The 22,870-nt window shown below is 66.1% G+C and overlaps 1 protein-coding gene and 1 long non-coding RNA gene across 21 annotated transcripts; both read right to left on the bottom strand.

The window, feature by feature from the left end:
* Positions 1-324: 324 nt before the first annotated feature.
* LOC122463607 lies at positions 325-2,397 on the bottom strand. 20 transcript variants are annotated; one of them, XR_006287140.1, is made up of 4 exons: positions 1,441-2,397; positions 702-1,407; positions 501-668; positions 325-466 (listed from the first exon to the last, which is right to left on the bottom strand). It is a non-coding gene; the product is annotated as an uncharacterized LOC122463607 (long non-coding RNA). The 20 variants fall into 20 exon arrangements; XR_006287139.1 differs by having other exon boundaries at positions 325-454; XR_006287144.1 differs by having other exon boundaries at positions 325-420.
* A 51-nt stretch (positions 2,398-2,448) lies between these two features.
* LOC102943025 (protein phosphatase 1 regulatory subunit 3F) lies at positions 2,449-22,429 on the bottom strand. The gene is made up of 5 exons (XM_037888240.2): positions 21,887-22,429; positions 12,992-13,047; positions 11,641-11,708; positions 10,487-11,275; positions 2,449-4,278 (listed from the first exon to the last, which is right to left on the bottom strand). Exons 1-5 carry the CDS (start codon positions 22,297-22,299, stop codon positions 3,151-3,153), a joined length of 2,454 nt encoding a protein of 817 aa, XP_037744168.2. The 5' UTR covers positions 22,300-22,429; the 3' UTR covers positions 2,449-3,150.
* Between the last annotated feature and the right edge of the window lie 441 nt (positions 22,430-22,870).

Raw genomic sequence — 22,870 nt, 5'->3', positions numbered from 1 at the left:
ACGGATTCTGATCCCATTTCTGTGGGTATCAATCTGGAGTCACTTCCCCGCTGCCAGCAGGGTGAGTCTGCCAGGAGCCCGGGGTCAGGGCTCGGCCCCGTAACATCCCGCTCCAAATCCCTTTGCCCTCCGGAGTCCGTCCGTGCGGGAATGCAAACAGCTCCGGGGAGCAGCAAAGGGGCTGGGAGGGGGCCGGTTCCTCTCGCACGCAGCTGTGTTCCCGCAGGGCCCCCTACCATCGCTGCGCGGCCCTCCGCCTGTCCTGCCAGCACCGCTGCCTGATACCGTGCCCCGTACGCGAGCGTCGGTGCAGGGTACTCTAGCGTTGTGTGTGTTTCTCTGCCTGTCCCTCCGCCTGTCCCCTAACATCGCTGCCTGTGACTCCGCCTGTCACCCTAACATCGCTGCCTGTGACTCCGCCTGTCGCCCTAACAATCGCTGCCCATTCCTCCGCCTGTTCCTCCGCCTGTCGCCCTAACAATCGCTGCCTGTGACTCCACCTGTCGCCCTAACAATCGCTGCCTGTGACTCCGCCTGTCGCCCTAACAATCGCTGCCTGTGACTCCGCCTGTCCCCCTAACATCGCTGCCTGTTCCTCTGCCTGTCCCCCTAACATCGCTGCCTGTGACTCCGCCTGTCGCCCTAACAATCGCTGCCTGCGACTCCGCCTGTTGTCCTAACATCGCTGCCTGTGACTTCACCTGTCCCCCTAACATCGCTGCCTGTGACTCCGCCTGTTGCCCTAACATCGCTGCCTGTGACTCCGCCTGTCGCCCTAACAATCGCTGCCTGCGACTCCGCCTGTCGTCCTAACAATCGCTGCCTGTTCCTCTGCCTGTCCCCCTAACAATCCCTGCCTGTGACTCCGCCTGTCCCCCTAACAATCGCTGCCTGTTACTGCACCTGTCACCCTAACAATCGCTGCCTGCGACTCCGCCTGTCGCCCTAACATCGCTGCCTGTGACTCCGCCTGTCCCCCTAACAATCGCTGCCTGCGACTCCGCCTGTCGCCCTAACAATCGCTGCCTGCGACTCCGCCTGTCGCCCTAACAATCGCTGCCTGTGACTCCGCCCGTCCCCCTAACAATCCCTGCCTGTGACTCCGCCTGTCGCCCTAACAATCCCTGCCTGTGACTCCGCCTGTCGCCCTAACAATCGCTGCCTGCGACTCCGCCTGTTGTCCTAACATCGCTGCCTGTGACTCCACCTGTCCCCCTAACATCGCTGCCTGTGACTCCGCCTGTTGCCCTAACATCGCTGCCTGTTCCTCCGCCTGTCGCCCTAACAATCGCTGCCTGTGACTCCGCCTGTCCCCCTAACATCGCTGCCTGTTCCTCTGCCTGTCCCCCTAACATCGCTGCCTGTGACTCCGCCTGTCGCCCTAACAATCGCTGCCTGCGACTCCGCCTGTTGTCCTAACATAGCTGCCTGTGACTCCACCTGTCCCCCTAACATCGCTGCCTGTGACTCCGCCTGTTGCCCTAACATCGCTGCCTGTGACTCCGCCTGTCGCCCTAACAATCGCTGCCTGCGACTCCGCCTGTCGTCCTAACAATCGCTGCCTGTTCCTCTGCCTGTCCCCCTAACAATCCCTGCCTGTGACTCCGCCTGTCCCCCTAACAATCGCTGCCTGTTCCTCCGCCTGTCCCCCTAACAATCGCTGCCTGTTCCTCCGCCTGTCCCCCTAACAATCGCTGCCTGTTACTGCACCTGTCACCCTAACAATCGCTGCCTGCGACTCCGCCTGTCGCCCTAACATCGCTGCCTGTGACTCCGCCTGTCCCCCTAACAATCGCTGCCTGCGACTCCGCCTGTCGCCCTAACAATCGCTGCCTGCGACTCCGCCTGTCGCCCTAACAATCGCTGCCTGTGACTCCGCCCGTCCCCCTAACAATCCCTGCCTGTGACTCCGCCTGTCGCCCTAACAATCGCTGCCTGCGACTCCGCCTGTCGCCCTAACAATCGCTGCCTGTTCCTCCGCCTGTCGCCCTAACATCGCTGCCTGTTCCTCCGCCTGTCGCCCTAACAATCGCTGCCTGCGACTCCGCCTGTCGCCCTAACAATCGCTGCCTGCGACTCCGCCTGTCGCCCTGGCACTGCTCCTGTGATCCTGCTGGTCCCTGCAGCCCTTGGCCGTCTCTCCAGAACACCTGCCATCACAGCAGCCCCGTTTCCCTCCCCCCGGGGCCCCCAGGGATTCCAGGGCCAGGATGGGTCCCCCCCCCCCAGCTTCCTGGTTGCATTGTTCCAGGGTGACATGGTCTGTCGGGCTCCCATTGGCTGTTGCCATGGAGACTGCATGGGGGGCGTGTCCCTGGTTACTGACTGAGAGGTTGCTAAATCACCCGCAGAGGCAGGGGGTGGGCGTGGGCGTTGCTGGGCTGGACCCCCTCCCCCGATCTCCCCACCCCTCCCTTCTCCACCCCCTCTTCCCCTGGTTCACCCTCCAGCTCCCTTCCCCCCCCCAGACCTGCCCCACTCCCACCCCACCTCTTCTCATCTCCGCGATGGGGACTAAACTAGACACAGCAAATTCCCCATTTTGGGTACCTGGGTGTGAATCCAGATTAACCCACTGCAGCTGGAGTAAGACCGCCGAAGTCAGGGTGACTCTGGATTGACCCCAGGGGAGCTAAGATCAGAATCCAGCCCTGACCTCACTGCAGTCTGGGGGTGATTTCGGATTGACTCCAGATTCACTGAGATTGTGGGTGGGGGTGACTCCGGATTGATTCTGGATTAACAGAGATCTGAATCTGGGGTGATCCCATTGTGGGGGGGGGCTGACTCTGGATTGACTCTGGATTAACTGAGATCAGAATCCGGCCCTGACCCCACTGCAGTCTGGGGGTGACTCCGGATTGACTCCAGATTAACGGAGATCAGAATCTGGCCAGATCCCATTGCGGGCAGGGGGTGACTCCGGACTGACTCCAGATTAACGGAGATCTGAATCTGGCCTGATCCCATTGCGGGCAGGGGGTGACTCCGGACTGACTCCAGATTAACGGAGATCGGAATCTGGCCTGATCCCGTTGCGGGCAGGGCGTGACTCCGGCTTGCCGCCGGATGTCCAGCCTCCCGCCCTCGGCCCGCCGCAGCCAGCCCCTCTAACCCTCTCCCGCGGCCCTGACCCGGGGGGCGCCCCCCTCACATGACGCAGTACGGCTCCCGGGGCAGGGGGGGCTCTGTCCTGCGGCAGGGCACGTGGGCCGCCAGCCCCTTCGTGAGCTCCTTGTTGAGCAGGAAGCAGACGATGGGGTTGACGGCGGCCTGGGCGAAGCTCAGCCAGACGGCGGTGGCCAGGTAGCGGTGGGGGATGCTGCAGGCCTTGACGAAGACCCTCCAGTAGCAGGCCACGAGGTAGGGCGACCAGAGGAGCAGGAAGAGGACGGTGATGACGTAGAACATCTTCCCCAGCCGCTTCTCCGCCTTGAACTCCTCCATGCCCAGCAGGCTGCGGTTGGCGGCGTGGCCGCTCTGCCGGACGCCCAGCAGCGTGGGCGGCATGGGTCCCCGGCCGAAGCCGGCCACCCAGTTGGCGGCCGCCTGGCCGGTGGCCCCCGGCCCGTGGAACGTCCAGTTCTGGCTGACGGCCGGCACCGTCTGCACCGGCTTCATCCGGCGGTGGCGGTACTCGAAGCAGAGCAGCTTGCCGTAGACGGCGTGCGTGGCCCCCACCAGCACGGCCAGCATGAGCATGAAGCCCAGCGTGTCGTTGGCCTTGAAGTAGCGGTGCTCGAAGATGCACTGGTCCTCCTCCCGGATGAACTTGTAGGTGCCCACGTCGACGACGGGCGGGAAGGCCATGGCCACCGAGAGGGTCCAGACCATGCAGATGACGGCCACGCACGTCCAGGGGGTCAGGCGCTTGGCGTAGAAGCGGTGGTGGGCCACGGCCATGTACCGGGTGACGCTGATGCAGAAGAGGAGGAAGGCGGCGTGGAAGCAGAAGAGGACGGCCAGGAAGGCCACCACCTTGCAGCTCAGCGGGCTGTGGGTCCAGGCCGAGCCCTGGCGGATGGAGACCAGCACGAAGGGGAAGCAGATGGCCGCCCGCACGGCGTCCGCCAGGCACAGGTCCAGCAGGAAGTAGTAGGGGGCCCGGTGCAGCCCCCGCTCCTTCAGCACCAGCAGCGCCAGGGCCAGGTTGCCCGCCAGGCTCACGCAGATGATCAGCCCCAGCAGCAGCAGCTTGGCGTAGGTGGAGGCCGCCGGGGGGCCCGGCAGGCCCGGCTCGTCCGCCTCGCTGGCGTTCGCCATCGCCGGCCGGCGGGGCTAGCGGGGGCGGCCCATGGCCCCGGGGCCTCTGCAGGGGGGAGAAGGGATCGTCGGGGGCGGGGCCTGGCCCGGCGGGGGGGGACCCCAGCCCGGCGTGCGGGGTCCAAGCCCAGGCTGTGGGGCAGGGCCTGGTGCCCCCAGGCCCGACCCGGTTGGGGGTGGGGCTGCTGAGCGCGGGCCCCCGATCCCATCGCCCGCCTCGTCTGGGGGTCCCATCTCCCATTGCCCCCCCCCCGAACCAGCCAGCCCCCGAGAGAGAAGGGCACAGTCGTCCTCACGGCCCCCCGACGCTGACACGCTCCCGCACTGACCCCCAACCCCTGCCCACTCTCACCACGCGCACACGCTCGCACTCACACCCGCTCATCCTCACAGCCGCCCGGGCACAGACGCACACACGTGCCCACGCTCCGAGTCACGCTCGCGCTGACACGCTCCCCCCCGGCAGACTCGGCCTCACACGCGTGCCCCCCACCCCGCCGGGCCCCTTCCCGTTCACGCCCTCGCGCCTTGACGGCCGCTCACCCTCGCTCCCGCTCGGCTGCCCCAGCGCACCGGGGGGCTGAAGCTTTCCGGCTGCTTTTGCTCCCCCCAGGCACCTGGAAAGGGTCCTTCGCACGCGCACGTGCACTCACGAACACACACACACCGAGCACAGGGCTCCGCCCCTCCAGCAGGGAGAGCAGGGCGACGCGCACACGCACAGGGACACATCCGGGCTCTGTCACACTCACTCCCCCCTCCAGGCACCGGGGAAGCAGGTGGGCCGTGGAACTGAGCCGGGACCCGATTCTGCTCTTGAAGTGGAGTCACTCCTGATTGCCCCGGGGGAAGAGAGAAGGGAATGAAGCCAGTGGAGTTGCCCTGAGGCCCCCCCCCACAGCATCAACTCAGGGCCTGCTGGGTGGGGGCCTGGCCAAAATCCCCCCCCGCTCTGCTGTCATGTCCCAGCTGGGGCGAGTCTGGCAGGCTGGGGGCTTGTGATGGGGGGGTAAATTGGCACAAGGCCCCCCCAGAGCCTGGCCGCACGCCAAGGGGAGAGAGACGCCCACACACACACACAATCCACACACGCTGCCCGTTACACAAACACACAATCCACACGTACACACGCGATCCACACACGCTACACACAATCCACACAGGCTACACACACACGCTACAGCTTACACACACACACAATGCATTCACACACGCTACACACACGCTACACACACACTACACATTACACACACAATCCACACATGATACACACACACGCTACAGATTACACACACACACAATGCATCTACACACACGCTACACACACACTACACATTACACACACAATCCACACATGATACACACACACGCTACAGATTACACACACACACAATGCATCTACACACACGCTACACACACACTACACATTACACACACAATCCACACATGATACACACACACGCTACACACATACACATACAATATACACGTTACACACACGCGCTACACACACACTACACATTACACACACAATCCACACATGATACACACACACACTACAGATTACACACACACACAATGCATTCACGCACACGCTACACACATGCTACACACACACTACACATTACACACACAATCCACACATGATACACACACACGCTACACACATACACATACAATATACACGTTACACACACACGCTACACACACGTACTCAAAGTGGAAACGTACACGCGTGTACACACATGCCACACACACGTAACATACACACACACTGCACACTCATAATACACACACTGTATTCACACACATGTAATATACACACACATTACACATATACAATATATACACAAAATACACACCCATAGAATACATACACACACAAAGTGGAAACATACACACACTCACACACTCTCACCCCCCAGGCCCTGAATGACAACCCCCCCAGCCACTCCTAGGCCGTGTTGTGGGGTCTCTGCACCTGTGTCAGCCAGAGGAAGGGAGGGGGCTGGAGGCGGGGTGGGGGCTGGTGGGTGGGGAGGGGTGCAGGGATGATGGGGGGGCTGGAGGGAACGGCGGCTGGAGGGGGTGGCGGGGGGGGCTGGGGGGTGTAGGGATAGCTGGGGGGGATGGAGAGGGTGGCGGGAGGCTGGGGGGTGTAGGGATGGTGGGGGGGCTGGAGGGGGTGGCGGGGGACGGGTGGGTGGAGTGAGGGGGATGGGACAATAGAGGGGTACGTGCAGAGGGGGAGGGGTGACTAGTTAAAGGGGTGCACAGAGGCTGGACGGACACAAACCCCTCATCTCTCCAGCCCCACAGGCCCCTCCAGTGGGCGGAGGCCAGGGAGGGGTGCAAGGGGCCGAGGGCGGGTGGGGGGCCCGTTTTGAGAGGGGTGGGTGGATAAACGACTGTTCGAGGCTGGAGCAGCTGAGGGGTGTCTGGGGTACAGTGAGGTGTGTGGGGGGAGATGGGGGGTGCATGGGAGGAAAAAGGGACGGGGTGGACGGCTTGGGGGGAGGCGGGGTGGGCAGAGGGGTGTACGGAGGGCTGGGGAGGGGCAGATGGAGGGGGTGTATATGGGGTGGAGGGATGATGGGATGAGTGGCAGACCGGAGGGGTGTATACCAGTGGGGGGCTGGGGACGGGGGTGTGTATGGAGGGGGCCGGAGGGATGTATACAGGTGAGGGGATGGGGGGATGTATATGGGGGGGCGGAGGGGGGCGTAGCGGTGGGGGGCTGGGGACGGGGGTGTGTATGGAGGGGGCCGGAGGGATGTATACAGGTGAGGGGATGGGGGGATGTATATGGGGGGGCGGAGGGGGGCGTAGCGGTGGGGGGCTGGGGACGGGGGTGCATGGGGGGGGGCTGGAGATGAAGGGATGTATACGAGGAGGCCCGGGGGGGTGTATACGGGTGGGGGCTGGGACCGGGGGTGTATATGGGGGGGCCGGAGGAATGTATACAGGTGGGGCACTGGGGATGGAGAGATGTATATGGGGGGCCGGGGGGGTGTATACCGGTGGGTTGCTGGGGACTGGGGGTGTATACGTGGGGGGGCCGGAGGGGTGTATACCGGTGGGGGGCTGGGGATGGGGGGTGTATACCGGTGGGGGGCTGGAGAGATGTATACAGGTGGGGCACTGGGGATGGAGGGATGTATATGGGGGGGCAGAGGGGTATACACCAGTGGGGGGCTGGGGATGGGGGGTGCATATGGGGGGGCCGGAGGGGTGTATACCGGTGGGGGGCTGGGGACGGGGGGTGCATAAGGGGGGGCTGGAGGGATGTATACAGGTGGGGCACTGGGGATGAAGAGATGTATATGGGGGGGCAGAGGGGTGTATACTGGTGGGGGGCTGGGGGCGGGGGGTGCATATGGAGGGCTGGAGGGGTGTATACCGGTGGGGGGCTGGGGACGGGGGGTGCATAAGGGGGGGCTGGAGGGATGTATACAGGTGGGGCACTGGGGATGAAGAGATGTATATGGGGGGGCAGAGGGGTGTATACTGGTGGGGGGCTGGGGGCGGGGGGTGCATATGGAGGGCTGGAGGGGTGTATACCGGTGGGGGGCTGGGGACGGGGGGTGTATACGGGGGGGGGCCGGAGGGGTGTATACCGGTGGAGGGCTGGGGAAGGAGGGGGGCCGAGGCAGGGGCCCAGCCCGCCCCCCCAGGACCGGCCCCAGCTCACCTCTGTTCCGCTGGCTCCCCGACGTGAGGCGAGACCCCCAAATCCTTCCCCGCTCGGTGGGGGGCGAGTCCCCTGCCCCCGGCGCCTTCAGGCCCTGCGGGGAGCAGGGCGTCCCTTCGCCGGGCCTCCCCCCATGCCGGCCGGAGGGGGCTCGGGGGGCTGCCTTGGGGGTCCGGGGGCGCTGCCCCCCCGCTTCCGCCGCCTCCAGAGCCCGGCGCCGAAGGCTCCCCGCGGCGGCGTCCCGGGGACCCCCAAGCTACCCGGATCGGGGCCTCAGTGAAACCGAGGGGCCGGGTCCCTCCTCCGGGGATCCCCTCCCCGATCAATCCGGTGTGACTCCGATCTGCCCTCTTCAACACAAACACCTCCTCCAGCAGACCGATCCAATGGCAACCCGGATCGGCTCGCTCCTCCGTGGGAATCCGGATTCGCCCCCCCGATTAGATCCAGGGGGTTAAATCCAGGTCGGGGCCGGTCCCGGGGCGCCCTCCTGGCCCGCGCGGCGCCCGGACGCCGGCTCGCTCCATCCCCAGGACCCCGGTTCGACCCGAATGCGGGGGGTTAATGCAGGGTGCGGCGGCTCCGGAGTCACGCCGGATTCCGGCCGGGAAGGAGGGGGTCCGGACTCTCCCCCCGAGATGAGCCCGGAGGCATCGGGCGGCGGCTCAGGCTCCGGTCCCCACAAAGGAGCCGGGAGGCGGCCGGGATCCGACCATCTTCTTCAGCATCCACCGGAAGGTGCGGCGGGGGGGGGGTCTGGGGGGCAGAGGGACGTGGGGGGCGGAGCCGGGCCGAGGAGGGGCCGGGGGACAATGGCGGAGCGGGGGAGGGGGACTCGGGCAGCAACGCACCATCAGGACCAGGGGAAGCGAAGGGGGAGGGAGGGGCTGGGAGCCAGGACGCCTGGGTTCTCCCCCTGGCTCCGGGAGGGGGGTCTAGTGGTTAGAGCAGCGGGCGATGGGCTGGGAGCCAGGACGCCTGGGTTCTCTCCCTGGCTCCGTGAGGGGAGGGGGGGTCTAGTGGTTACAGCAGAGGGGGATGGGCTGAGAGCCAGGACGCCTGGGTTCTCTCCATAGGTTGGGGGGGGCGGGTCTCGTGGTTAGAGCGGGGGGGGGGGGGCAGGACTCCTGGGTTCTCTACCCAGCTGCCCCACAGACATGAAGGGACACTGAAACTGCAAAGCAACTGACCAGATCTGATGGGGGGGGGGGGCTCCTGGGGGCTGCGGCACCGTGTAAACCACCCAATCCCAGGCTGGCTCGGGGGGCGGGAATGGGGCAGGGGCCTGTCCCCTGTGGGGGTGCCGGCTCCCATCTGGAATTGGGCTCCAGGCCAGACCGATCCTGCCTCCAGGCCTGTCACCTTGCACCCCACGGCCGGACCCCCATCCTCCCCCTGCTGGCGCCATGAGCCCCCCAGAAACCGACACCAGGGCTGTGGCCGGGACCGTGTTTATTTCGCGTTTCCGTCAGCCGCGCGGACGCCGGCGTTTCGCCCCCTTCGAGACCCCGCGCGTCCGGCTCCCGAACCCGCCCGCTCGGGGAGCCCCCGGCCCAGCCCCGGGGCCACTGTCCCCACGGCGAACCCCTTCCCGGGCCACAATCGGCGCCCGACTCCCAGCCAGGACCCGGTGCCGGCGGCCTGACGAGCCCGTTATCAGATATCGGCCCCCCCCGGGGCTCACGGCCCCCCAGAGCCGTCTCGCTGCGGATCCAGAGTCTTTCCTCTCCCGCTCCAAGGCAGGTTTTCCGACTTCCCATCTCAGTTAATTCAGAGTCAAGCCGGAGTCACCCCTGACTGCAATGGGGTCAAGGCAGGATTCTGATCCCACTTAATCTGGAGTCAATCTGGAGTCACTCCCAACTGCAGCAGGATCTGGGTCCGATTCCGCTCTCACCTCCACCCAGCCTCGGCTCCGACTCAGGCCGTCCTCCATCACTCCGAGTGTGTCCCACGGCTTCCGAAACACGGGCAGAGCTCCCATGTGGGGAAACTGAGGCACCCCCGCCCACAGCGGCAGCTCCTTCCAGTTGCAGAAGAGGGCCACGCGGCGGTGGAGCGGGTGGCTGGGCGGCTCCGGCGTGCCGTGGGACCTCACCGCTGGGGGCTGCCGCAAGCGCGGTGAATCAGCCGGACGATCGCCAGCCCCCCCGGCGGCTGGACCGAAACTCTCGGTCGCACTCAGAGGAAGCGTCATGCTGCAAACGACCCGCTTTGCACCACACGGGGGGGGACCCACTGACCCCCCCACGCCCCCCAGTACAAAATAAATACGGCGCCATGGGGGGGTCATGCGCCAGAGAAGCGAAGCGGGACAAAGAGCCGATGTAAGGTCTTCAGAGACATGTGGCCCCCAGCGCCAGTGTGGGGTAGGGCGGGGGGGGGCGCTGGGAGCCAGGACGCCTCCCCAGCTCTGGGGGCAAGGGGGCTAGAGTGGGGGGCTGGGAGCCAGGACACCTGGGTTCTCTCCCCGGCTCTGGGGGCGAGGGGGCTAGAGTGGGGGGGGCCGGGAGCCAGGACGCCTGGGTCCTAGCTCGCCTGGTGCCACGTGAGAACCACATACAGGGTGATGACCGCGGCCGGCAGGCAGCCACCAAGGACCACGGGCAGGACGACCACGAGGCCCAGGACGAGGAGGGAATGGGTCAGGGCCTGCCCCAGCCGCGGGGGGCAGCCGGGCGCCCCCTCTCTGGGCTCCCCCGACCACAGGCCCCGTGGCCCTCCGCAGCCCCCCCGGCCTCGCCCCACCGGGGCCGCTGTCCATGCCGGCACCACCACGGCGGCCGGCGCCAGCAGCCGCAAGGCCCCACCTGGGCCGGCTCCCTGGCTCCCGCCCTCCAGCAGCGCTGGGGGGCTGTCTCGCCCCGGGCCGGCGGGCGGGGTGAGCCGGGCGGCCGTGCCCCTCTCCAGGCCCTCGCCCGCCGGGCTGGCGTAACGCCGGGTGATCTCCTGGGCCAGGGAGCTGTTCAGCGCCCGCTCCGGCCCGGCGCAGCCGACCACCAGGTCCCGGTCGCTCAGCAGGCTCAGGTGCAGGGCAGGCAGCCAGGCCGGGGGGGAGCCAGCCGCTTCCGTGCCCCCCGGCCGCCCCCCGGCGCCCCCCAGCCCCTCTGCTCGCAGCCGGCTGAGATGGCAGAGGTATAGCTGCTCCAGCTCCGAGTCCACGGCCTCCTCCTCCGCCCGCCAGAGCCCAGCCTGCTCTGCCAGGCCAGCCTCCAAGAACGAGGCCCCCGGCCCCAGAGTGCTGGCCACGGGTGGCTGCGGGGGCTCCCTCGCGGGCGGCTCCGTCTCCAGGGACGTGGAGGCGACCGGCAGCGCCGGGACCTGCAGCAGGGCATGGGAAGGATGGGGGCTGGAGAGGCAGGATCCCCCACAAGTGCCGGGGGGGGAGGCGATTCTGGCACAGCCGTGCCTCAGTTTCCCCATCTGTGAGACGCGGGGCCTGAGCCAGCCTTTGTCAGTGAGATTGGGAGATCCCTGGGGTAGGGGCTGACCCTTGTTGTGGGTCTGCGCAGCCCCAGTCTGGCAGGCAGGGCCGGGCGCTGGGGGGCAGGTGAGGGGTTGGGCAGGGGACGCTCTCCCCTGGCAGGCAGGGCCAGGCACTGGGGGTGCCGTGGGGAGGGGGGCTCAGCAGGGGGCCGGGCAGGGGCCTCTCTCCCCACAGCAACGCTGTTGCCGGCAGTTCATACCTGTCCCGTGGGCTGCGGTGCGGGAGCTGAGGGCGATTCTCTTCGGGTCTCCCTTTCAGGGCTCCCTTCTGGAGACAGAGAGAGACGGGGTCACCCACACTAGTGGTCCCCTCAACCAGCCCGGCACTCCTGGGGGGAAGCTCGCAGCACTGGGGGTGACCCTGGTTGGGGGCACTGCTGGGGGGAAGCTCGCAGCGCTGGGGGTGACGCTGGCTGGGGGCACTGCTGGGGGGGAAGCTCGCAGCACTAGGGGTGACCCTGGTTGGGGGCACTGCTGGGGGGGAAGCTCGCAGCGCTAGGGGTGACCCTGGTTGGGGGCACTGCTGGGGGGGAAGCTCGCAGCGCTAGGGGTGACCCTGGTTGGGGGCACTGCTAGGGGGAAGCTCGCAGTGCTTGGGGTGATGCTGGCTGGGGGCACTGCTGGGGGGAAGCTTGCAGCGCTAGGGGTGACCCCGGTTGGGGTCACTGCTGGGGGGAAGCTCGCAGCGCTGGGGGTGACGCTGGCTGGGGGCACTGCTGGGGGGAAGCTCGCAGCGCTGGGGTGAACCTGGTTGGGGGCACTGCTAGGGGGAAGCTCACAGCGCTGGGGGAGACCCCGGCTCGGGGCACTGCTAGGGGGAAGCTCGCAGTGCTGGGGTGACCCTGGTTGGGGGCACTGCTAGGGGGAAGCTCGCGGCCCTGGGGGAGACCCTGGCTGGGGGCACTGCTGGGGGGAAGCTCGCGGCCCTGGGGGAGACCCTGGCTGGGGGCACTGCTGGGGGGAAGCTCGCGGCCCCGGGGGAGACCCTGGCTGGGGGCACTGCTAGGGGGAAGCTTGCGGTCCTGGGGGAGACCCTGGCTGGGGGCACTGCTGGGGGGAAGCTCGCGGCCCTGGGGGAGACCCTGGCTGGGGGCACTGCTGGGGGGAAGCTCGCGGCGCTGGGGGAGACCCTGGCTGGGGGCACTGCTGGGGGGAAGCTCGCGGCCCTGGGGGAGACCCTGGCTGGGGCCACTGCTGGGGGGAAGCTCGCGGCCCTGGGGTGACCCTGGCTGGGGGCACTGCTAGGGGGAAGCTCACAGTGCTGGGGGAGACCCTGGCTGGGGGCACTGCTAGGGGGAAGCTCGCAGCGCTGGGGAGACCCTGGCTGGGGGCACTGCTGGGGGGAAGCTCGCGGCCCTGGGGGAGACCCTGGCTGGGGCCACTGCTGGGGGGAAGCTCGCGGCCCTGGGGTGACCCTGGCTGGGGGCACTGCTAGGGGGAAGCTCACAGTGCTGGGGGAGACCCTGGCTGGGGGCACTGCTGGGGGGAAGCTCGCAGCGCTGGGGAGACCCTGGCTGGGGGCACTGCTGGGGGGAAGCACGCACCACATACCTTCCGCGTCGACAGGGTTTGGTGTCTCTTCATCGCTTGGCTCTTCCTCGCACGGCCTGGGCGGGGAGAAGGATCCAGTCACTGCCCGGGGCCGGGTGGGGGGGTGGCACCTTCCTGGTTCCCAGCCCCCTCCCCGCTCCCCTACCAGAGCCACGGAGAGAACCCAGGCGTCCGGGCCTCCAGCCTGAGTGGGCAAGGTATTAGCCAGGGCTCCCAGGTTCCATTCCAGCTCGACCACACATGCCCAGCTGAGCTCTAATCGCTGGGTGCCTCAGTTTCCCTTTGTGGAAATGGTTTAGGGACGGTCTCTCTCTGTGTGTCTGGGGTCAGGGGTCTGTGCAGCGCCCGGCGCGACGGGGCCCTAATCCGGCTCGGCATCTCCACACGAGTAAAACCCCGCAGCTATTTTGGGTGCGTTCCTGGGTTTTCCCCTTTGCTGCGAGTCAGCGTCTGGGAGCCCAGGCCCTGAGATCTGGGGCTGCAAGGGGGCGGGACAGCGACAATGCCAAGCCGCAGAGCTCAGACAGAATCCGGCCCGGCACCGGGTCTGGCCAATCCGGAGTCACCTCGGATTGTAGACGGGTCAGGGCTGGATTCTGATCTCAGCCCCCGGGGTCAATCCGGAGTAACCCCCGGCTGTAATGGGGGCAGAGCTGGATTCTGATCTCAGCCACCTGGAGTCAAACCGGAGTCACCTCCGGCTGTAATGGGGGCAGGGCTGGATTCTGATCTCAGCCCCCCGGGGTCAAACCGGAGTCACCCCCGGCTGTAATGGGGGCAGGGCTGGATTCTGATCTCAGCCCCCCGGGGTCAAACCGGAGTCACCCCCGGCTGTAATGGGGGCAGGGCTGGATTCTGATCTCAGCCCCCCGGGGTCAAACCGGAGTCACCCCCGGCTGTAATGGGGGCAGGGCTGGATTCTGATCTCAGCCCCCCGGGGTCAAACCGGAGTCACCCCCGGCTGTAATAGGGGCAGGGCTGGATTCTGATCTCAGCCCCCCGGGGTCAAACCGGAGTCACCCCCGGCTGTAATAGGGGCAGGGCTGGATTCTGATCTCAGCCCCCCGGGGTCAAACCGGAGTCACCCCCGGCTGTAATGGGGGCAGGGCTGGATTCTGATCTCAGCCCCCCAGGGTCAAACCGGAGTCACCCCCGGCTGTAATGGGGGCAGGGCTGGATTCTGATCTCAGCCCCCTGGGGTCAATCCGGAGTCGCCCCTGAATGCAGAGGGGTCCCCCAGGGCGACTCCGCCAGACTCCGCCCCAGAGGGTGGGAGCAAGGAGGGCAGGCGGGGGGAAGCTGAACGGGCCGCCTGTGTGTCTGCCTGTGCAGGGCTGTAGACAGCCAGTCGCAGGGGGTGGGGCCCGTGGAAAAAGAAACTTCCTCTGATGCTCACGTCTTAGCGGAGGAGAAACATTTCGGTCACAAACCCAGACACAGAAGGAACCCAGGAGTCCTGGCTCCCAGCCCCCGCTGTCATCACTGGACACCCGGCTGCCCCACACCCACACCGGAGACATGGCGGGGGTTAACCTGCCCCCACTCCAAGCATACAAACTCCTGCCCCGCCGCTCAGCATCTTCACTGCCCCGCCCCCCGCCCTAGAGATGGGGAAACTGAGGCAGAGCAAGGCCTTTGGCGTGGTCTTCGTCCCCGTGAGAACCTAGAGCTCACTCGCTCCCAGCCACCCACCCGCCCTTCCCGTCTCACCGCCTTGTAATTAGCATTCGTTAGGGTTAGGGTGAGGTAACTCCCGTCTCGTCCTGTGTCACCACGCCAGGCGTCTGGAGAAGGGGGTTTCACCCACGAAAGCTTGAGCCCAAATGAATCGGTTCGTCTTTAAGGTGCCACCGGCCTCCGCGTTGTTTGCGTGGATGCAGCCTACCACGGCGACCCCCTGACACCTGGCACTCATTAGGATAACGAGCCGGGAGCCGGACCCCGGGGTGAAGGAGAAGCCAATAAAATACATGGGATGTATTTATACCCAGACCCCGACGAGAGCAGGGCCCGTCGCGCCGGGAGCCGGCCAGACCCCGACCGAGACCAGGGCCCCGTCGCGCCGGGAGCCTCCAGACCCCGACTGAGACCAGGGCCCCGTCGCGCCAGGAACCGCCCAGACCCCAATCGAGACCAGGGCCCCGTCACGCCGGGAGCCGGCCAGACCCCGACCGAGACCAGGGCCCCGTCGCGCCAGGAACCGCCCAGACCCCGACCGAGACCAGGGCCCCGTCGCGCCGGGAGCCGCCCAGACCCCGACCGAGACCAGGGCCCCGTCGCGCCGGGAGCCTCCAGACCCCGACTGAGACCAGGGCCCCGTCGCGCCAGGAACCGCCCAGACCCCGACCGAGACCAGGGCCCCGTCGCGCCGGGAGCCGCCCAGACCCCGACCGAGACCAGGGCCCCGTCGCGCCGGGAGCCTCCAGACCCCGACCGAGACCAGGGCCCCGTCGCGCCAGGAACCGCCCAGACCCCGACCGAGACCAGGGCCCCGTCACGCCGGGAGCCGGCCAGACCCCGACCGAGACCAGGGCCCCGTCGCGCCGGGAGCCGCCCAGACCCCGACCGAGACCAGGGCCCCGTCGCGCCGGAGCCGCCCAGACCCCGACCGAGACCAGGGCCCCGTCGCGCCGGGAGCCTCCAGACCCCGACTGAGACCAGGGCCCCGTCGCGCCGGAGCCGCCCAGACCCCGACCCAGACCAGGGCCCCGTCGCGCCGGGAGCCTCCAGACCCCGACCGAGACCAGGGCCCCGTCGCGCCGGGAGCCGGCCAGACCCCGACCGAGACCAGGGCCCCGTCGCGCCGGGAGCCTCCAGACTCCGACCGAGACCAGGGCCCCGTCGCGCCGGGAGCCGCCCAGACCCCGACCGAGACCAGGGCCCCGTCGCGCCGGAACCGCCCAGACCCCGACCCAGACCAGGGCCCCGTCGCGCCAGGAACCGCCCAGACCCCGACCGATACCAGGGCCCCGTCGCGCCGGGAGCCGGCCAGACCCCGACCGAGACCAGGGCCCCGTCACACTGGGAGCCGGCCAGACCCCGACCGAGACCAGGACCCCGTCGCGCCAGAGCCACCAGACCCCGACCGAGACCAGGGCCCCGTCGCGCCGGGAGCCGGCCAGACCCCGACCGAGACCAGGGCCCCGTCGCGCCGGGAGCCGGCCAGACCCCGACCGAGACCAGGGCCCCGTCGCACTGGGAGCCGGCCAGACCCCGACCGAGACCAGGGCCCCGTCGCGCCAGAGCCACCAGACCCCGACCGAGACCAGGGCCCCGTCGCGCCGGGAGCCGCCCAGACCCCGTCCGAGACCAGGGCCCCGTCGCGCCGGGAGCCGCCCAGACCCCGACCGAGACCAGGGCCCCGCCGCGCCGGGAGCCGCCCAGACCCCGACCGAGACCAGGGCCCCGTCACGCCGGAGCCTCCAGACCCCGACCGAGACCAGGGCCCCGTCGCGCCGGGAGCCGGCCAGACCCCGACCGAGACCAGGGCCCCGTCGCGCCGGAGCCACCAGACCCCGACCGAGACCAGGGCCCCGTCGCGCCGGGAGCCGCCCAGACCCCGACCGAGACCAGGGCCCCGTCACGCCGGGAGCCACCAGACCCCGACCGAGACCAGGGCCCCGTCGCGCCGGAGCCACCAGACCCCGACCGAGACCAGGGCCCCGTCGCGCCGGAGCCACCAGACCCCGACCGAGACCAGGGCCCCGTCGCGCCGGAGCCACCAGACCCCGACTGAGACCAGGGCCCCGTCGCGCCGGAGCCACCAGACCCCAACTGAGACCAGGGCCCCGTCGCGCCGGAGCCTCCAGACCCCGACCGAGACCAGGGCCCCGTTGCGCCGGAGCCACCAGACCCCGACCGAGACCAGGGCCCCGTCGCGCTGGAGCCACCAGACCCTGACCGAGACCAGGGCCCCTTTGCACCAGGTGCTGCCCAGACCCCGACGAGACCAGGGCCCCTTTGCACCGGGTGCTGCCCAGACCCCGACGAGACCAGGGCCCCTTTGCACCGGGTGCTACCCAGACCCCAACAAGACCAGGGCCCGTCGCGCCGGACGCTGCCCAGACCCCGCCTGAGATTCTGGTGCAGAAATGCCCATATTGGGCCCTTTTATCCACCTATCTACCCACTTTAAATGAGATCTCTGAGAAACTCAGCCGACCGCAAAAGACTTTTCACTCCCCCTCGGCTCGTTATTAACTCTGTTTCCTGCCCCTTTTGGAAACCACTTTTGCTGCCCGAGTTTCAGAGAAAACACCCTGGCGAAGTGATTTCACCTTCTCTCCGCAGCCCTCGGTCTCGGTTTCTTTAGAAATAATAGATGACGGCGCTGCCCCATTTCCCCCACAGCTTGTTTTTCACTACGCAGAACTCGCCCGCCGGCAGCTGGAAATGCGATGGTGAAATTTCAGACCACGAGGGGCGGGGGCTTTAACCTGAACTGCCTTTCTCCTTGCTCTGCCTCGGGCGTTGGAGTCCAATCCCCCGGCCGGCCTGTCCCCTCCTAGAACCACTGGCAGATCTGCACCGACAGCTCGCATGGGGTCGCTTGCCTCACAACGTACACTAGTGCAAGGCAGGCGTGAAAGCCCTTCATCGAGACCCCGTGGTGAATTCTGGTTGGGGAGCCTTGCACACTTGCCTTGCACTAGTACTGAGCCACACAGTGCAGCGGGGGAATGCTGACCTGGGAATGTTTCACAGTCACTTTGCACGAGTGCTAACACATGCACCTGCTTTGGGGGCATTGCACACTGGCTTTGCACTAGTGCTATCCTGTGCATGAGAGAGGAGGGCATTGTGATTTGGGAGCGTTTCACACTCACTTTTCAGTAGTGCAAATAATAGCACAAGGGAGCAGTGTGAGTTCTGGATTGAGAGCATTACACATGCACTTTGCACGTGTGCAAACAACTGCACAAAGGAGCAGGGCGAATTCTGATTTGGGAGCATTGAACACTCACTTTGCACTACTGCTAACATTTGCACGAGGAAGCAGGGCAAATTGTGATTTGGGAGTGTTTCACATCCACTTTTCACTCGTGCAAGTGACAGCACAAGGGAAGAGGGTGAATTCTGTTTTGGGAGCATTACACACACACTTGGCATTCATGGGAACAAGTGCACACGGGAGCAGGGTGAGTTCCGACTTGGGAGCATTGCACACTTGCTCTGCACTAGTGCGAATGCTTGCACCTGATCTGGGAGCAATGCACACTCACTTTGCACAAGCGCTGATGCTTGCACAGACCCACAATGCTACCCCACCCTGCCCAAATGAACCCTTTCCCCTCTCACTTGCTGATCCTCTGTCCGCAGTTTAAACCCACCCCCAGACCTCCAACATCTCCCCCCGACACTCTGTGCCCTGTGGGGCAGGGACTATCTCAGAAGGAGGGCGGGGCAAAGGCAGGGTCCCTCCCCATATAACCTGCCCCTTGTAGTTCAGAGCAGTGTCTGGGCTGCTCTTCCATAGGCTCTGCACCCCCTGATAAACTGGAGGGATTTGGGGGGCTCAGAGTCATGGGGATTGGGGGGGCTCAGTGTCACAGGGATTGGAGGGATTTGGGGGGCTCAGAGTCACAGATCTGGGGGATCAAGGGGCTCTGAGTCACGGGGATTGGGGGGCTCAGAGTCATAGATGGGGCAGATGTGGGGGGCTCAGAGTAACGGGGATCGGGGGGATTTTGGGGGCTCAGAGTCACGGATCAGTGGTATTTGGGGGGCTCAGAGTCATTGGGATCGGGGGGATTTCGGGGGCTCAGAGTCACAGATTGGGGGGATTGAGGGGCTCAGAGTCACAGGGATTGGGGGGCTCAGAGTCATAGAGTGAGGGGATGTGGGGGGCTCAGAGTCACGGGAATCTGGGGGATTTCGGGGGCTCAGAGTCACAGATCGGGGGGATTGAGGGGCTCAGAGTCACGGGGATTGGGGGGCTCAGAGTCATAGATCAGGGGAATGTGGGGGGCTCAGAGTCATGGGGATCAGGGGGATTTCAGGGGCTCAGAGTCACAGATTGGGGGCTTTGGGGGGCTCAGAGTCACAGGGAGTGGGAGGATTTGGGGGGCTCAGAGTCACAGATCAGGGGGATTGGGGGGCTCAGAGTCACAGGAATCAGGTGGATGTGGGGGCTCAGAGTCATAGGGATCGGGGCGATTGGGGGCTCAGATTCATGGGAGTCAGAGTCACGGGTATTGGGGGGATTTGGGGGCCTAAGAGTCGTGGGGATCGGGGGGCTGTGGGGGCTCAGAATCAAGGGGATCGGGGGGATTGAGGGGCTGAGAATCTCAGGGATCGGGGGGATTTGGGGGCTCAGAATCACAGATCAGGGGAATTGAGAGCTCAGAGTCACAGGGATCGGGAGGATTTGGGGGGCTCAGAGTCACAGGAATCGGGGGGGTGTGGAGGCTCAGAGTCACAGATCGGAGGGATTTGGGGGGCTCAGAGTCACAGATAAGGGGGATTGGGGGGTCAGAGTCATGAGGATTGGGGGATTTGGGGGGTTCAGAGTCATGGGGATCGGGGGGATTGAGGGGCTCAGAGTCACGGGGATCGGGGGGATTGAGGGGCTCAGAGTCACAGGTCAGGAGAATTGAGGGGCTCGGAGTCACAGATCGGAGGGATTGAGGGGCTCAGAGTCACGGGGATCGGGAGGAATTGGGGGGGCTCAGAGTCACGGGATCACGGGGATTTGGGGGGCTCAGTCATGGGGATTGGGGGAATTGGGGATTCAGAGTCACAGATCAGGGTTTGGGGGGCTCAGAGTCACGGGGATTGGGGGGATTGAGGGGCTCAGAGTCACAGGTCAGGAGAATTGAGGGGCTCAGAGTCACGGGGATCAGGGGGATTGAGGGGCTCAGAGTCACGGGGATCGGGAGGAATTGGGGGGCTCAGAGTCATGGGATCGCTGGGATTTGGGGGGCTCAGTCATGGGGATTGGGGGAATAGGGGATTCAGAGTCACAGATCAGGGTTTGGGGGGCTCAGAGTCATGGGATCGGGGGGCTGTGAGGGCTCAGAGTCACGGGGATCGGGAGGAATTGGGGGGCTCAGAGTCATGGGATCGCTGGGATTTGGGGGGCTCAGTCATGGGGATTGGGGGAATAGGGGATTCAGAGTCACAGATCAGGGTTTGGGGCCTCAGAGTCATGGGATCGGGGGGCTGTGAGGGCTCAGAGTCACGGGGATCGGGAGGAATTGGGGGGCTCAGAGTCACAGATCGGGCGATTGGGGGACTTAGTGTCACAGATTGGGGGGATTAAGGGGCTCATTCACAGATAGGGGGATTTGGGGGGCTCAGAGTCATGGGGATCAGGGGCATTCAGGGGCTCAATGTCACAGGGATTGGGGGGCTCAGAGTCACGGGGATCAGGGAATTTGGGGGCTCAGAGTCACAGGGATTGGGGGGATTTGTGGGGCTCAGAGTCATGGGGATCGGGAGCTGTGGGGGCTCAGAGTCACAGATTTGGGGTATTGGGGGGCTCAGAATCACGGGGATTGGGAGGATTTGGGTGGTTCAGAGTCATGGGGATCGGGGGGATTGAGGGGCTCAGTGTCACGGGGATTGGGGGGCTCAGAGTGACAGAACGGGGGGATGTGGGGGCTCAGAGTCAGGGGGATTGTGGGTCTCAGAGTCACAGGATCGGGGGGATTGAGGGGCTCAGATTCACGGGGATCGGGAGGAATTGGGGGGCTCAGAGTCACAGATCGGGCGATTGGGGGACTTAGTGTCACAGATTGGGGGGATTAAGGGGCTCATTCACAGATAGGGGGATTTGGGGGGCTCAGAGTCATGGGGATCAGGAGAATTTCGTGGCCTCAGAGTCACAGATTGGGGGCTTTGGAGGGCTCAGAGTCACAGGGATCAGGAGGATTTGGGGGCTCAGAGTCACAGATCGGAGGGATTCGGGGGTCAGAGTCATGAGGATTGGGGCATTTGGGGGGCTCAGAGTCATGGGGATCGGGGGGCTGTGGGGGCTCAGAGTCACGGGGATCGGGGGGATTGAGGGGCTCAGAGTCTCAGGGATCGGGGGATTTGGGGGCTCAGAGTCATAGATTGGGGGGATTGAGGGGCTCAGAGTCACAGGTCAGGAGAATTGAGGGGCTCAGAGTCACAGATTGGGGGGATTGAGGGGCTCAGAGTCACGGGGATCGGGAGGAATTGGGGGGGCTCAGAGTCACGGGATCGCAGGGATTTGGGGGGCTCAGACACAGGGATCGGGAGGAATTGAGGATTCAGAGTCACAGATCAGGGTTTGGGGGGCTCAGAGTCACGGGGATCAGGGGCATTCAGGGGCTCAATGTCACAGGGATTGGGAGGCTCAGAGTCACGGGGATCGGGGGATTTGGGGGCTCAGAGTCACAGGGATTGGGGGGATTTGGGGGGCTCAGAGTCATGGGGATCAGGGGGCTGTGGGGGCTCAGAGTCACAGATTTGGAGTATTGGGGGGCTCAGAATCACGGGGATTGGGGGGATTTGGGGGGTTCAGAGTCATGGGATTGGGAGGATTGAGGGGATTGAGGGGCTCAGTGTCAAGGGGATTGGGGGGCTCAAAGTCACAGAAAGGGGGGATGTGGGGGCTCAGAGTCAGGGGGATTGTGGGGCTCAGAGTCATGAGGATCGGGGGGATTGAGGAGCTCAGATTCATGGGGATCGGGAGGAATTGGGGGGCTCAGAGTCACAGATCGGGCGATTGGGGGATTTAGTGTCACAGATTGCGGGGATTGGGGGGCTCATTCACAGATAGGGGGATTTGGGGGGCTCAGAGTCATGGGCATTGGGGGAATTGGGGGGTTCAGTGTCACAGATCAGGGGATCTGGAGGGCTCAGAGTCACAGGGATCGGGGGGATTTGGCGGTTCTCACAGGGGGTCCCGGGAGGACGGTGGGATTTTACCTCATCCTCTCCGGCCTCATGCAACTCTTCAGCTGCCGCCCCGGGCCGGCAGTGCTGGGGGTCGCCCGGGGCGGGGGCAGGCCCTTCATCACCACGCTGTAGTTCTTCCCCTGGTTATTGGCCCAGTAGATGCCCTCGTCGGTCTGGTACCGGATCACGAAATCCAGCCGGGCTTCGTCCCCCTCCTGGCCGGGGCCGAAGGGCAGGCTGAAGGCGAAGCGGTCGCTCAGCCCCCCGTCGGGCGAGCCCCCCGGCACGTAGCAGGCGGGGTGGTCGCGGTAGGTGCGCCAGCGGTCCCGGCTGGCTCGCACGTGGACGGCTTTGCGGTAGGCCACGTTCAGCACCCGCACGGTGCCCCGCAGCCGCCAGGGCTCGCCCGGCCCCGGGGCCAGCACCTCCTCCAGCTCCACCATGGCCCGGCGCAGCCGCGCCAGCCGCTCCGGCTCGCCCTGCCCCGGCGGGGGCAGCACGAAGGCGGGCAGCAGGTAGGGGGCGGGGGGTGGCTGGCCGGTGGGGGGCAGCACCTCGGGGGGCGACTCGGGCGAGGGGGGCGGCCAGGGCTGGTAGCGCCGCAGGCGGGTCAAAGGCAAGCCCAGGGCATCGGCAAACAGCACCCGGCGCGCCCCTGCGACAGGCTGGGAGAGCGGCTCCTCGCCGTGCCCCGCGGCATCCTGGGAGAGCGGCTCCTCGCCTTGCCCCGCGGCATGCTGGGAGAGCGGCTCCTCGCCGTGCCCCGCGGCATGCTGGGAGAGCGGCTCCTCGCCGTGCCCCGCGGCATGCTGGGAGAGCGGCTCCTCGCCGTGCCCCGTGGCATGCTGGGAGAGCGGTTCTGGGCCGTGCCCCGTGGCATGCTGGGAGAGCGGCTCCTCGCCGTGCCCCGCGGCATGCTGGGAGAGCGGCTCCTCGCCGTGCCCCGCGGCATGCTGGGAGAGCGGCTCCTCGCCGTGCCCCGCGGCATGCTGGGAGAGCGGCTCCTCGCCGTGC

Source organism: Chelonia mydas, chromosome 23, assembly GCF_015237465.2.
Source record: "Chelonia mydas isolate rCheMyd1 chromosome 23, rCheMyd1.pri.v2, whole genome shotgun sequence".
Classification (NCBI taxonomy): domain Eukaryota; kingdom Metazoa; phylum Chordata; order Testudines; family Cheloniidae; genus Chelonia; species Chelonia mydas.
This window is presented reverse-complemented; position numbering and strand designations above follow the sequence as displayed.

What these genes read in the sequence shown, in the direction of transcription:
- LOC102943025 (XM_037888240.2), bottom strand. Translation starts at nt 22,299, where the DNA reads ATGGTGGAGCTGGAGGAGGTGCTGGCCCCGGGGCCGGGCGAGCCCTGG. An exon ending in ATGAGGCCGGAGAGGATGAG is followed by an intron (nt 13,048 to 21,886) that starts GTAAAATCCCAC and finishes CTCCCCGCCCAG; the next exon opens with GCCGTGCGAGGAAGAGCCAA. An exon ending in CACCGCAGCCCACGGGACAG is followed by an intron (nt 11,276 to 11,640) that starts GTATGAACTGCC and finishes GCCCTGCTGCAG; the next exon opens with GTCCCGGCGCTGCCGGTCGC.